Source organism: Alternaria infectoria (genome assembly GCF_024043175.1).
Source record: "Alternaria infectoria strain BMP 0036 chromosome Unknown scaffold_1, whole genome shotgun sequence".
NCBI lineage: Eukaryota > Fungi > Ascomycota > Dothideomycetes > Pleosporales > Pleosporaceae > Alternaria > Alternaria infectoria.
Window position 1 is genome coordinate 4,156,245 of NW_026250690.1, and position 14,128 is coordinate 4,170,372.

At 53.5% G+C, this 14,128-nt stretch overlaps 2 protein-coding genes across 2 annotated transcripts; both read right to left on the reverse strand.

Moving 5' to 3' along the window:
* Positions 1-693: 693 nt before the first annotated feature.
* J4E92_001375 (uncharacterized protein) lies at positions 694-3,366 on the reverse strand (the record flags this gene model as incomplete). The annotated part of the gene is made up of 1 exon (XM_051492787.1): positions 694-3,366. The coding sequence occupies one exon, from the start codon at positions 3,364-3,366 to the stop codon at positions 694-696; it is 2,673 nt and encodes an 890-aa protein (XP_051358299.1).
* A 9,793-nt stretch (positions 3,367-13,159) lies between these two features.
* J4E92_001376 (uncharacterized protein) lies at positions 13,160-14,083 on the reverse strand (the record flags this gene model as incomplete). Its single annotated transcript, XM_051492788.1, has 1 exon — positions 13,160-14,083. One exon carries the CDS (start codon positions 14,081-14,083, stop codon positions 13,160-13,162), a length of 924 nt encoding a protein of 307 aa, XP_051358300.1.
* Positions 14,084-14,128: the final 45 nt, after the last annotated feature.

A 14,128-nucleotide genomic window follows, 5' to 3' on the forward strand; every position in this document is an offset into this window, starting at 1 on the left:
ATAGTTTGATTGTTTTTCAAGATTGCAGCCATTCATCCAGCTCAACCCACTATCTATCCTTTCAAAAGCTCATGGTACAGATTGCCCAACGAGATTTGTGCCGCCATGTTCAAAATACATGTGTCCCACCATCCTCAGCTTACTACAGCATACCCTGATGTATGTACTGCTTCATAATAAACGACTGTCAAGAAAAGGAAGCAAAGAAAGAGTCCTGTCGTGAAATGTCTGCCAAAGGGCAGAATCGACCGTCTCTGAGAGAGCGTGTGGACGGTATAAGCAAATATATACCTCCAATAGAGTGTGGAGCAAGGAAATTGAATGTGCGGTCGGTGTATGGCTACCGCCGCAGTGAAAACCAGTCAAAGTATGCCAGGTGAGGTCCCATGCAATGATGCAAACCACAGGAATCCTAGTAAACTCGTCCTCCTAGTACTCATAAGGAAAGAGATGCTGTTCAATGAGAGTAAGAAAAAGTCCGGTTCGCGTATGCATCGCAGGTTGGTAATGCGCCATTAAATATTCATCGCTTGTAAACTCCGTGGTCATGCGAGAGGAAAGAGGTGATGTATGTGCTCATGGAAGCACAGCCATAATGTCATATGATGTGGAAACAGCTACTAGAAAGCAAACTGCAAATCGTCGGTTGAGGCAAGAGCCAAAGATGTACAAGTCGTGACAATGATGAACACTTCAGGTCTTTGATGGGGAGGAATCTCGGGTGTGCTGGAAGAACTTTTTCAGTCTGCTTCCGATGTTCTTCTTCTTCTTGTCCTTGGTGGGCTCGCGATGTTCTGACTGAGGACGCTGCTCAATGGAAAGCTTGCTGCGCTCGCTGAACGAGGAAGAAGAAGTTCCCATCAGCCTAGAGAGGCTAGCAATGCTAGAGCGCTTGCGACGGCGGGACTCAATCTCACTGGGATCAGAGGAGAGAGAAGATGTGCGGTCGCCAAATCGACGGGGACTGACAAGCGGGAATGCGTTCTGCATTGCACTGGTCATCGTCGACCTGGAAGAAGTCAGAGACGGGACCTCCGTAGAGATGCGAACTTCAGGTCCAGGCTCGCCAAAGCGGGGAGAAGGCATCACGGGGTAGTCGGTCATCGAGGAAGCTGCAGTGCCTCCACGGCCGTTATCGAACGAAATCTGACTGGATCGGCAGTCTGGCGAGGAGAACGAAGAAGTAACCGTGTCGGGTGTCATGAGACTTTGTTGACCCAGTGGGAGCGACAAGTTCATGGCAGGTTGATGATGCTTTGGCGAATCCTCCATTGGCTGAGCGGTGACAGTGGAGTCGGACGAATGTGTAAGTGATGATGTGCGGGGCTCCTCATGATCCTCCACAACTTCAAAGGGTTCCGAGGCCTGCGTTTGCTCAGAGACGTTCTCGCTGGACTCAGCAGGCACTGCTCGAGGAGACAGTGGCTCAGATGCATCAACGTCGTCGTGCTTCGCAGTGCGCTTGATGCCAAGTCCGTCGTTGAAGTTCCAGTTGATAGCAGTGCCCTCCTGCTTCGCATCTGCCTCCACGACCGAGATCTTCGGCTCTTCAGGTTCTGCAGCAGTAGACTTTGCCTTTGCAGGAATCGCCAGAGTCAGGTCGTCTTCTGGTTCCTCCTCTTCGAACACATCGGCCATAGGCGAGGCATTAGCAACTGCTGATGGTCGGTTCTCAAAGGGTACCAATTCAGGTGCGCTCTCCGTCCTCCTGTGCGAAGGTGCAATGCCGCCAGCACTGTGCATAGCTCGTCGATGTGCCGAAAAGCCCCGCTGGTGGGTTCGAGGGCTCGTGCCGTTGGGAGTGTTGAAGGGTCCAAGTGCGGCATCAAGGTCGATCACCGGGCTCATGATGTCAGAATCAACCCGCTTCAGCTCACGTGGTTGCCACGAAGCGTAGTCGGTGTCAATCTTCGGCAGAGGAACTGAGTTCTCGGTGGGGGAGACGATGGTGACTGTGGTGTCATCATCAAAGTTGGGCTCAAAGTCCATCTCGTCTGATTCATCGGAGTCTTCGGTGTCCATGCCCGCATATGGTGGTGGTGTGGGAGATCGTGCCTTTGCCTTTTTGCTGTGCTTTCCTTTCCTGGTGATGATGGAGTTTGCCCATGACTTGACTTTCCGGGGCTTGCGACCGCTTTTGCGCGACGCAGCTTTCGGCTTTTCGGCGACCTGTGCTGAGTCGTCATCTTTAGTGGGTGATGCTAGAGGTGTGTCGAAGGATTTGGAGAGGGCAGGATCGGAGGCACTGGTAGGAAGGGTAGGAACTGAGTTATCACTGCGATCCTTTTGGAAGAGACTGCGTCGCTTGGCTTGCACTTTCGGGATTGGCGCAGTTGGGGAGATGGGGGAAATGGCGGACGTGGGTCGCTTGCGTTCCATGACCTCACCATTTAGGCGGCTGCCCATGAACTTGTCGAGCACCATTCCAGCCGTGCTTGGTCGGTCCTCGTCTTCAACTGTGTTTAGGGTTGTGCTAGGGCGTCCTGGTCGCACAGGCGCCGGGCTGCTGCAACTGACAATCGAGGACAGGCTGTTGGCAGCTGAGTGTCCCCTGATGGTTGAGATTTCAGTCTCGGAGGAGATGGTGGAGAGCGGACGAATGGTCTCGATTCTATCGGAGAAGGTAACACGGGCCCTTGATGGTGGTCGCGCCTCATCGTCTGCGCCGTTTTCGCGTAGCGAGGGTTGCGAGACAGATCTGTTGAACTTGTGGCCGAAAGCGAACTGATTGCCCTCGGAGGGTGTGTTGGGCGCGCTGCCCGTTCGCGCTGGAGCAGGTGGGTTCATGATGGTTGTGAGGTCGTGAGAGGAGATGGCACCCGAGCGACGATGAGCGTGTCCGCGACGACCCGCTGGCGGACCCGGACGCAGTGTCGAACTTGGTGTAGGAAGAACATCTTCTCCCTTTGTCGGGCTGCTGCTCATCAGGGCGGTGCCGCCAGGTCGTACGTCACCGCCAATGAACTCGCTGCCCCCGCGTCTGTGGCCATGTGCCGGCTTTGACGGCGATACTGGTACAGGCAGTGTCGCCGGTGACTGTGGTGGTGAAGATTCGATGGTGGCTGGCTTTGCTGGTCCTGCCGGATTGAAGGAAAAGTCTGGTAGAGCGTTGATAGACTTCTGTCGGTAGTGCGGCATGGAGCCTCGACGACCAGCTGGATACGCTTGCAGAGACATTGGCCGCGAGTTTGTGGGTGCAGGCTCTGAAGAGGCGGTATCTGGTCCTCGCATGGGGAAGGAGAATTCCGGGTTGGGGATGAGCTCAATGGGGCCGGCATTGGAGTGTTGTCGACGCTGGTAGAGCGGTGAGCCAACACCAGCTTGCGACTGTGTAGCCCGGTGTCGTGGCAGGGCAATTTCGGCCATGGTGAACTACTAGCTGCCCTGTCGGACGCAGCGATCTGCGACGATGGGGCTTGACGAGATTAGAGATGGTACCGCCAACGGACGCGCAGCACAATGCTTAATGTGCGAGCTAGACGGGTGGTGCGTTCCAGGGACAGCTTGCCGGACGCGCGAGGACAGAGTGTGGTTGGACGGGTGGGGAATGGGGTGCTACAGGCGTGGGCACAGCGGGCGTGAGACGAAACAAGCGCTGTCGAGGTACAAGAGCTGACGCGATTACTACTGACACATAACAGTCAGCACGCGCAAGAGCAGATTGCAGGACCGGCTGTGAGGTTGTGCGAGGCGTACAGTATAGGTCGAGGTAGTGCTGCGGGTGGAGTGGGCAAGTCGGTAGGCTGCCGTGGTGGTAGTCGCAGTGAGTGAAGCCAGTACACCCAGGATTAAGGAATGACGGGGGAAATGAGCGGACAGATGCCTAGAGTCGCCTCAATTAGTGTGAGTAACGACAATGGGCTCCAGAGTGAGGTTCGGCAGGGCGCGACGGGGACGACGGCGAGGTGGTGACGGTGAATTGGCGGAGGTGGGTGGGAGACGAGCACCAGGGCAACTGTCGCTTTTGTCGGTCGTTCCTTCCCAGGCGGGCTCCACGCTAGCACGCACCACCACACCGCGCAGGGATCCCCGGTTCGTGCTTTACCCATGCTAATCGTTGTCTCCCTCGTAATTTCACGCCTGATCCACACGATGCCGCGACGCGCTGCCAGGTACCAGCCAGGCACCTGTCGCTATGTGTTGCTTTTGCGCGCACGTCAGTCGACCTGTTCCCGCACAATACAACAGAGGGCGCCGTCGCAGGGCCATCCCTCCGCGGCAGCCTCACACGTGTAGGAGTCACGCCTCGATGCCGGGGCGACGTGGGAGCAAACCCTTCCAGCGCTCTGCACAACCATGATGTAGCAGTCCCATCGGTTAACCAATGCCTGCCGATAGTCTGCTAGAGTCGGCCGATAGCTGCTTAGCCTCGTGTAGTTTGCCAGTTCAGTTCCCACCAGGTTCCAAGGAATCAGCACTATCTGTACAGCGTCACGGCACTAGCGACAGCCCGCTACAGTACAATCTCATAACGTGTGCGTGACAACTGTCCAATAGCTACGTGGTGCCTCGCGTGCATGCGGCTCTCTAAGTCTGCCGTTGCTGCCGTCGAGATGCGCACTGCAGTCCTGGCTCATATCGTCCACCCTTAGGCGCTGCAGGACCCCTCTCCTTTGAGGCGGCTGCACGCGATATGCATCGTCTTCGCTCTGCTTGTCCATCTTCTCCCAGTGCGTCTTGGCTACATGCCGCCAGCCGACCCCTCTCCACTAACAGCCTGCCTTCCCGCAACCAACCATCGGGCAGCGCGGCTAACAATCAAATCGCAGCGCTGCTGCTTCCGCTGCATGTACCGCAGCTGGCACTACCTGCCCACGCTCCCACTCTCCCCATCCGCACTGCCCGACGTGTTCACGCACACTCGGCCTCGAGACAGAAGGATGCGCACTCGATGTTTCACAGCACCCGTTCGAGGTGGGGCTGCGCACCCCGGCACATGTATGGCCAAGCGTGCATTTGATATGCAATTCGGACCAATTGACTAGACTACACCCGTTTGATCCTCGCTATGCAGGGGCAATGACGCCTCGCTATCCCCCTTTGGAGCCATGACGGACGCTCGTCCTCGCCACCATAAATAGGATGTGATAGACGAAATGCGGAGAAGCGGGATGCCAGAGGCAAGATGCAAGGCTTTGTTGCCGTCCGACGCCCACATCCTGCCGATGAGCAAGGTCGAGCGCCAGAGAGTTGAGCAATGGTTTCCACGATACTGAACAGCTCAAGAAGTAAGCCATCTCGGATCCGGACCTGCGGACCTACTATAAGCACCTCCAAGTATGCGGAGACAAGGAGCAGATACAGATCTGCTCAACCCTACTGCACCCATGCTCTACATACAACTTTCCCTCCATTACTGATGGGACCGGCCTGGGCTTCGAGGCGCAACAAGTTCAATACCCTGTGTGTCTCATGCCGCCACAACGGGGCTTGCGGACTCGGCTTCGTACCACATGGCCACTTCGTCCCGGTCTTCTTCAGATAAGAATCTGAAAACTCCCAGAGCTTCATTGCCTTCGGGTCAGGGCAATCTAGTCGACATGGCCCTGCATGCACGATACTGCATTGCTGCCCCATTCGACGCATCGACATTGCAACTCCTTGCGCTTTCTAGAAAATTTTCCGGCTCGCACCTGCATGTGGAGATAACGATGTTGCTTCGCACGCTCTAGGGTTTGTGCAATCTGGACATGCTCGGCCTCTCCATTCCTCATCGCTTCCCTTCCAACCAAGCAGACTTGCGAATCAGTCGCAATATCCTCCGACGTCATAAACATGGAGTCCCATGTCTCCCGCCGTCTGCATCATCTCCAATGATCTCCAGGGTCCATCTCTCATCGGCGCAATGCGCCGAGCTACGTCCCGCAATTGAAAAACTCGACTTCATTTTTCTTGATCCACGGCTTCCTGCCATTTGCAGAGAGAAAACATTGCTGCCAAGGCCCCCATAGTGAGCATGTTTGCGAGGATACGACGATGCCAATCTTGAAACGAGTCCGAAGGTTACCACGTATCGCGCCGCTCGGTACTAACGACCCGATCTGTGGAGCGTAGTGCACACAACGGCTGTCCTTGTGACGACCATCGCAACGCTCATGCTGCGCCGTCGAATTTAGATCTGTCTTTCTTTTTTCCGATCGCGTGTCGAGTGGAGCGGTGAACGAAAAAGCATCGTACAACAGAGGTCATCCCCTCATTCTTGGGTACAGGACCCGATAGCTTCCTCCAGCATCCACGCACCGCGCCTCAGCTTTCCCGAAAACTCTACATACATAGAGTCGTTCGTATTATTCTTGGAATTGCGCAAGCGCGATCACTATACAAGAGCTATGGCATTGCACAGCCACGGCGCTGCTCCACACCATGCGAACGTCTCCGGGTCAGCCCATTGGTTTGCACGCGCCAAACGCCCTGCACCAAACCTTCCGCTGGCGCCCGCCGACGCGTCGTTACTTGTCAGTGTCAAGCAGCGTCGTATCGTCAACAACGGCCTCTATGACGCGTGGCTACCAAACTGAAGTCAGGGGCAAGGTCGCGCCTGTCGATGTACGATGTGATGGACAGCGGAGGTTGCTCCATCCGACCATCCACAATTCCCAGGCTACTCCGACTCTTGGAAGTATTGTTTTCGCTGGCCAGGTTGCGAGGCGTACGGAGACCCAAAATTGCGAATCTCGTTTCACGTCTGTTTTGATCCTCAGGAAGGACGAAATTGGCAATCTCCGGCCTGTCTTTTGCCCTCTTGCCCAAAGGGGGAAGCGCGCTGAGATTTGCCGGCACTACAGCCAATAAACATTCCGCCGCCACAGCTGCGCCTCCCCTGCTTGAACACCACCTGACAGCCACACAGACAAACCTCAGACCCGAGCGAAGCGAGCATTGTTTTTTTATCCTGAGCAATCGTCATAATGCCACGAGCACCATCGGCACATTCGCTGGCTTGACGTAGCCCTGCAACCAAGGCAACGAGTACATGCGGGAAATTGCGCTGCTAGGTGGGCCGGGTAATTTGCTGGCTGTACACGAATGCAATCCTTCACCCAGCGACGTGTACACAGCGAAGGAGCGCCGCCTGGGTCCGCAGAGCCGCACTCTCGATATGCTTACAGCCAACCACGCGCATTCCCAACAGAAAAAAGTTCATCGTGCTGTAAACCACTCAGATGGTCGTCCAACGTGATCTAAATGCCGTTCGTTGCCTCCCGCTCGCTTCCGGCTGTTCGACCGGTCCAAAGTCTAGGCCGCCATCTTCCCCAGACGAACCAGATGCTTCAACCCCACACCCTACTACCTCACCTGAAACCATCGCCTACGTACCGGCAGTTCCAGACGCAGAGAAAAGCATGGCTTCATATCTTCAGACCACTGCTCACCGGAATGGCGACCGAATTCCAACGATCAGCGTCCTGCACTGCGGTACTAGCAGATCTAGACAACATCAGCATGCATGCAGTCTCTTTGCCCTATACTTGGCTATCGGAGCTCTGGCCAGTTGTCGCAGGAGCTGATAGTTCAGCTTTAGCTACTACCACCGACCCCTCGATTGCGCGCCCCTCTTTCGCTAAGCCATACTGCAACGAGACGAGAGTGACAGCTGGTTGAGGCACGCCGGAGGCAGCGCCACTTCGTGACGACCTCTGGCCTGGAACCCCGCAACGGAGTGACCGATGGTCGCCTCTGATGTTGTCCCGGCTAGGAACCTTATTGGTCGATTGTACACCTATACAGTTAGCAGGAAACCATCCGGCACTCGATGGGAACTGCAATTCAGCTCACACCACCTGTTTGGTGATAAGCGCGATAGGTTTGTCGTTGGATCTGACTGTACGCTTCCGAAATGAATCCTTTACATGAAAACTATGCAAGGGCAAAGCAAAGTCACCAGAACCCGCGCGCCAGTCAGCACTACGTTTCGTACAGCTCTCGTCAGAAGTCTATCTTGCTTCCCACAGCTCGTCAGCCTGCATGGAGGATTGCAGCAAAGCGCCGAGCTCACTTGCGACGTGTACGAAGAACAATCCTTCATGCACATCCAACGTAAGGGTTGTTTGTTCGACTAAGCTTTCCAGGCCGTTCTGCACAATCTTGTCTATTCCTGATGGATGAATAGAATCGATGCTAGAGCAGATCCTACAACGCAGTAGTAGTAACGCAGTATAATACATAATAAAGAGACGTACAGCTTCCTACCGGCTGATATGGTTCCTGGTTGACTGTACAGACAGCTTGCCCACCAGCGGCGGGGGTGGGCAAGCATGCTTAGGCGAATTCATGCATATTCAGCTAATTGGTTCTATTCATGGCTAGGTCACCCGACCCATCCTTCCCATCGTCACCATTTAAGGTTGACTCAGGGATCTTGCCCTAACTTTGCGCCTCTCTTTTCACGTCGTCCAGCTACTCGAAGAACAACGCGTGCCCGAACAATTACCGGATCTATTTGCTGGGCCCATCAGTAAGGCTTAACGAATGTCCACCCTATACCAGTTCTCTATTCGAGACGCGGGGCTCGCTGAAAGTGACGACTCCTTTATCATCTCAGTTTTTGATGCATCTCTCCCCTATCTGGAATCGATCGGGAGCCTAGCGCAATGGGGCTCAACTCCCTTTTCACAACGACCAGGTTGGGTTGAAGAAACGCAACGGCAGGTCCGAGAATCGAAGCACAGTCAAATCTCGGATACAACGGATGCCCTACGCATTCTTATTGTCGAAGCCGAACTCGTAGAGCAGGCAATTGCAGCTCCTGATCTGAAAGATATGCACTCGCGCGTCTCCGACGATGGGCGCTGTTTTGTGTCTGTCGGCTTTGCGTTCGTCCGCGGAAAGTGGTTCCCTACCTATCTTCCTGCAGCGACAATCTCACAAGCTGGACAATTCAAACTCGAAGAAAGTTTGTATGTTGAAGTCATGGTTAGCGATAGCCGTACGAAGGATCTATTTCGTGGGGTTGGAGCTGCACTTCTTCACGAGGTGCGGAACTATGGCCGTAGCCGGGGGAAGAAAGTTCTATACTTGGATGGCTGGGCAGGAAACGAGAGGAAGTTAATTCGGTTAGTCTCTCCTCCCTGTTGTCACTGGAGCGCACCATGTGGTACTGATTAGAGGTTCTTTTCTTAGGTACTACGAGCAACAGGGCTTTCACATAATTGCTGAGTTCAGCCTACCTCGACCGCACAAGGAGCCTTGGGTCGGTAACCTGATGCAATTGACGATCTAGTACGGAAGGGTGCATGCAAGACACGATTCTTTTTCCTCTATGTGGTGGGTGGTTACGAGCACTCATTGGACCCTCGACCCCTTGCATCGAAAGCGCTCGGATGGGAACCAATAACCAACAGGGTCGTTGATCGTCCCCTGGACACTAAGGAACCGCACTCTGCTCAAGCTCCCGGATACCGGAGCGGGTCTCAGCGGTTGATGGGCTAGAAGACTTCGTTGCGACAAATTACATGTTTTGTTTGTATGCAAGTCGAAAGTCGGCGCGAACGTGGATTTGCGGTGAGGTAAACATCACTCTCGAATTTGGAGCATCAATCTCGATCCCCCCAATCAATAAAACCTCACTCTGCAAACCATTCAAAAAGTACGAATACGCTGCCGTCGGCTCCATGACGGCGATACTACCAGAAGGGTGTGTGGCACCTGACCATCACTGGCAGACGTTTTGGTCGCAGTAGCGCTGGGATGGGCGTCGCTTGTCCCATTCCATCGACCAAAAGAAAGCAGACATGCGGCACGGCAAACCTAATTCCTATCGATAAGGCGACCTCGTGGTTATACCTCCTGATCGGTGTATATCTTGACCCACGGTGGGACGTGTGCCTGGACTAGGGCGTTGCGCCACCAACTTTGAGTTTGCTGACACGAAAGACGATGATGAGGATATGCGTGTGATGAGCCGTTTCACCTTAGCTGTCGAATTAGATGGCGCTAACATATCTCGACATATGTGTACCAAACTTTTGGTGGCCTAGCGATGTGCTATCGTACGCGAGGATGTCGACTTCGAATCGATGCGATAGCGTTGATAACATGGCGCCATGTTACTATCTATCGTAAGCCCATACGCGCTGGCCAGCTATAGCCAAGTCCCTATACCAAGATCCTCATCGGCGAAGACCGGAAGGAATGGTTCATCTCCGACATGCGCATTCCTTCCAAAACCCTAAAACACGGTCTGATCACACCGGGAACTCTTTCTAGACCCCAACGGCCCGCATGGTTGGGGACAAAGGGATTTCCTGATGGGGATGTCGCTTGGATGAACGGCGTCTCTACCCAGGCGCTTGCTCCCGCTGGGTCCGCGCGCCTAGGTTCCAGCGGCCATTCAACTGGGACTGGAAAGTTGAAGGGATGTCCTGTCTGGTGATGGCCAAATATGACGAACTCCCGTTGCATTGGCACTCAGGACAAGCACTAGTGTCTACATCTTGGCCAGGTTCCAGCGAATGACGAGACTACAAAACATGTGGTTGCCATGCTACGGTAAATAGCACCACTCGTGATGCTCATAATCCAAGGACTAACACACCGTACGCTGTGAGTCCATAACAGTATCTTACCGAGACATTAGAAAGACTTCCGGGGAGTTATCAAAATATGGGTAGACAGAAGAACGAGTCAAACGCTATCCATATACCTTGAGTTGGTAGTCTCAACCTTCAAGAGAGAATATCTCATCCATTGCCCTCGTGGCGCCCAAGTCAAGGAACAGAAGTCGCCACTACATACATGCAACATGCAACTCATCCTCGCGCACTACACAGCCATTAATTCCACACATCCCACACATCTCTCATCTCCCCAAAGTCTCCTTCACCGTGCTTTTCCTCTCATCCCTACTGAATCTCCCCACAATCCCGACAAATCAACAGCCACGGGCCCTTTGTCGCCCATACTACTTTCCCTCCGCAATCTTCACAGGGGTCCTTTAGGATCATTACGTTCCCGTTCCTGTCTTTCTCTCCTTCGTCTCGGTAGTAGATGCCTTTATCGGTTTGGACGTACATGCTGTGGTTGTGCATCTCGGGAGGCGAGGGAGTGGGAGAGTGTCGTGAAGAGAAGGATGACGGTGTTGAGGCGCCGCTGGTTGGTGCGGGTGGTGTTAGTTGTGTGGGTGAGGTTGAGGATGAGATTGGAGATGGGGATGTGTACCTGGACGTGGATGTAGAAGGGGAACGAGGAGTGGGAGTTGAGGACGCGGTACCCGAGACGCTGAGTATAACTGGGTTTGTATGGGCAGAACCATATACTGAAAAGTACACCTCCAGCGGCTTGGTTTGGCTTTGGGTGGCCATGGTGGTGCTTTTGGAATTGATGGCGATGTCAGTCATGCTGATGGTTCTGATCTCAGTGTTGGAGTTATTGGACTTCGCAAGCATATGCTTGAGCTGGGTTGCGAAAGCCCCCCAGAGAACCACGTTGATATAGACTGTTTGATACAACGAAGAGGGTCCGAGGGTCCGCTGTGTGTTGGGGCCAAACACGGTTGACTGACGACGCGGAAGAGTGAATGCGTAATGTTGCTATCGTTTGACAACATGTTGAGTAGCCATGCACGGATGTGTGCATGGGAGTGACCGCACTCTCTACACTTTCACTAGAGCATTCAGACAGATCTCGGGGGGAGACTACTGGAGGTTGAAATAGCTGAATGAGACTACCATGATACTATCATGGCACAGACTGGATGGGAAATGGATATCACTACTAGAGTAATTTGGCTCATGGAGCGACACGAACAATACTCTTGTATTGATACATAAACAAAAAGAAAAACAAGACCATTGCGAGTCTACAGCCAGCATAGCTACATGTTCGTTCTAGAATGCATCTTCGCGGCATACATTTCATAACATCTCTTCTAAAGCAACACAAACTCAACATCTAACCCCGCATCCCACTCCAATCATTCCGCCATCTCACTCAAGGTGGACCCAACCATCCGCCGCATTGATGACCTAACCAGATTAGTCGTTCGTCCGCCGCGCGAATTAATTCGGAAACTGACATTCGAGACAGTTGACGTTGATTTCATCTGAGGTGGGCAGAGGTAAGGGGGCATCGCAGTGCCAGCAGTGACCGAAGGAACCTGCATCGTTTTCGGAGGTTGCTTCGTCATCGGAATCGTCGTCGTCGTCGGAGACATAAGGGATGAGAAGGTCGGTTTCGGAATCTGAGGTCTGCTCGTGTTCGTATGAGGTGTTTGATGCAGTGTTGGCGGACTGTTTGGTTGGAGGGTTGGTTTGGGTGAACATTGAAGGTCAAGATCGGCTGCGTGTACGGTATATTGGTTGGGGAGGATTGGAGATATGAGAGCGGCATGACGGGCTACCGAAAAGCTTATGTATGTGGGTTTCGTGATGCACTCATGTATTCACAGTGGAGGCTTCGTGAAGCTGAGTGACCAGCGAATAGCTGCACAGACACTTCACTGTCAACGTACTCACCAGTCGCGTACGTAGCACGTTAGTCTATCGAAGAAGGCCATCCTATGATGAAGCCTGGCGCCAATTTTATTCCATGGACGAGCAGCGTCCATGAGTTGAAGACGAATAATCAAGAGTCTTCTAGGGGATATATGCTGACATTCTACAACGCAGTAGAGTACTCGCAGTGAAGTGCACAGTATGGGTTTACATGGTGAATGGACATATTCTATTTAGCAAATACCCTCCAAACCCTTCCTCCCACCACCACCCGAATTAGCACACACGAAGACAACTCGACCAAACGCCCACTACCAAAGACACATATACACACACAAGAGCAAACGTATACCACACCTACCGAACACTCGTACAGTCCACGATGAACAATTACACTGAACCAAAGGGCAGGGCCAGCTCGTGCGCACCAGCGCAGTCATCGACAACATACCCCAAGGCAGACGCCGGTGGAGTTGACCTGGCAAAATGCAAGAAGTGTGGTAAACCACTGGTATGCGCGAACCTGGGACGCCGCGGAGAGTTGCTGAACTGTAGAGTGTGCGGCGCGCTTGCGCCGTTTCCCTGATAGAAAGTGCAGACAGTCGGTGGTTACTTATGGGCGAGCATGGAGTAGTCTGTGGACGCCTGATATATGTATAATGACACTGTCATGGCCAGAGACTTCTGAACATTGTATTCGATTTGAGTGATTCCGTTTCTTCGTATGCTTATGAATCCCTCAGTTCCGCAACAGCGAAGTAGCCTTTACTTTCCACTACACCCCTATCTTTGACAACAGCTGTATATTTGACTACCCACTGCGGCTCTACATCGCCCTTAAGCCCGTCTTGATTTCCTTCTCCTGCCAAAACACCCGAGCCGTTCTCTCCCGAACCAAGTATTTGCCGTAGCGTGCCGCGCGGCAAGATATTGGTGCAGTCATTATGTGTCAGCAGCTCGATCTGCTGTTGCTTCGCATACAGTATCAACGGCTTGGGTACGACACAGCAGTCCCTTACGTTGATCTGATTGACACTTGGTTTTATCTTGGTCTGTTCGAGGAACTTGGTCAAGCGCGCGACGCCGAATTCTGCGATTCCCAGTTTCGATACAAGGCCTTCTGCGTGCAGTTTCTCGAGCGATCGCCATGTTGCTACCATGGTTTCTATGTCTTCTGGTGGCGCGCCGGCGTCGGGGCAGTCACCCGTGGTATTTTCGGTCGTGGATTGTGTTGCGGAGGGGGGCGAGGGAGGTTCGTCGTCATCGTCAAGATCGGAATCTTCATCGTCGGCGTCGAAGGATACGCCGGGGAAGCTGACGATGAGGAGGTCTATCGAGGATGTGCCCAACTCTTTCAGTACTAGTTCTATCGCTTCTCGTGTTTGTGCGCAGCGTCTGTCGGTGGGTATGTTGGGAAGGTAGAACAACTTGACTGTGATGTCATAGGATTCTCGCGGTTCGGTGAGAGGTGATGGCGTGTGCGTGGGTACGTATAGGGCGGAGTCGGTCTTGGTGGTCCATGTTGTGTAGTCGGGTTTTGAGGGGGTTGGGGAGGATTGGTGGGCAGCGAAGTTTGCGCGCAGGGAGGAGGTGAGTTCAGTGTTTGATTTCTCGAAGAAGGGTCGTCTTATCACGGAAGGACCACCGGACATGGTATTCCTGGGTTGTTAGGTAAGGCATTTGGGGAGATAGAGAGA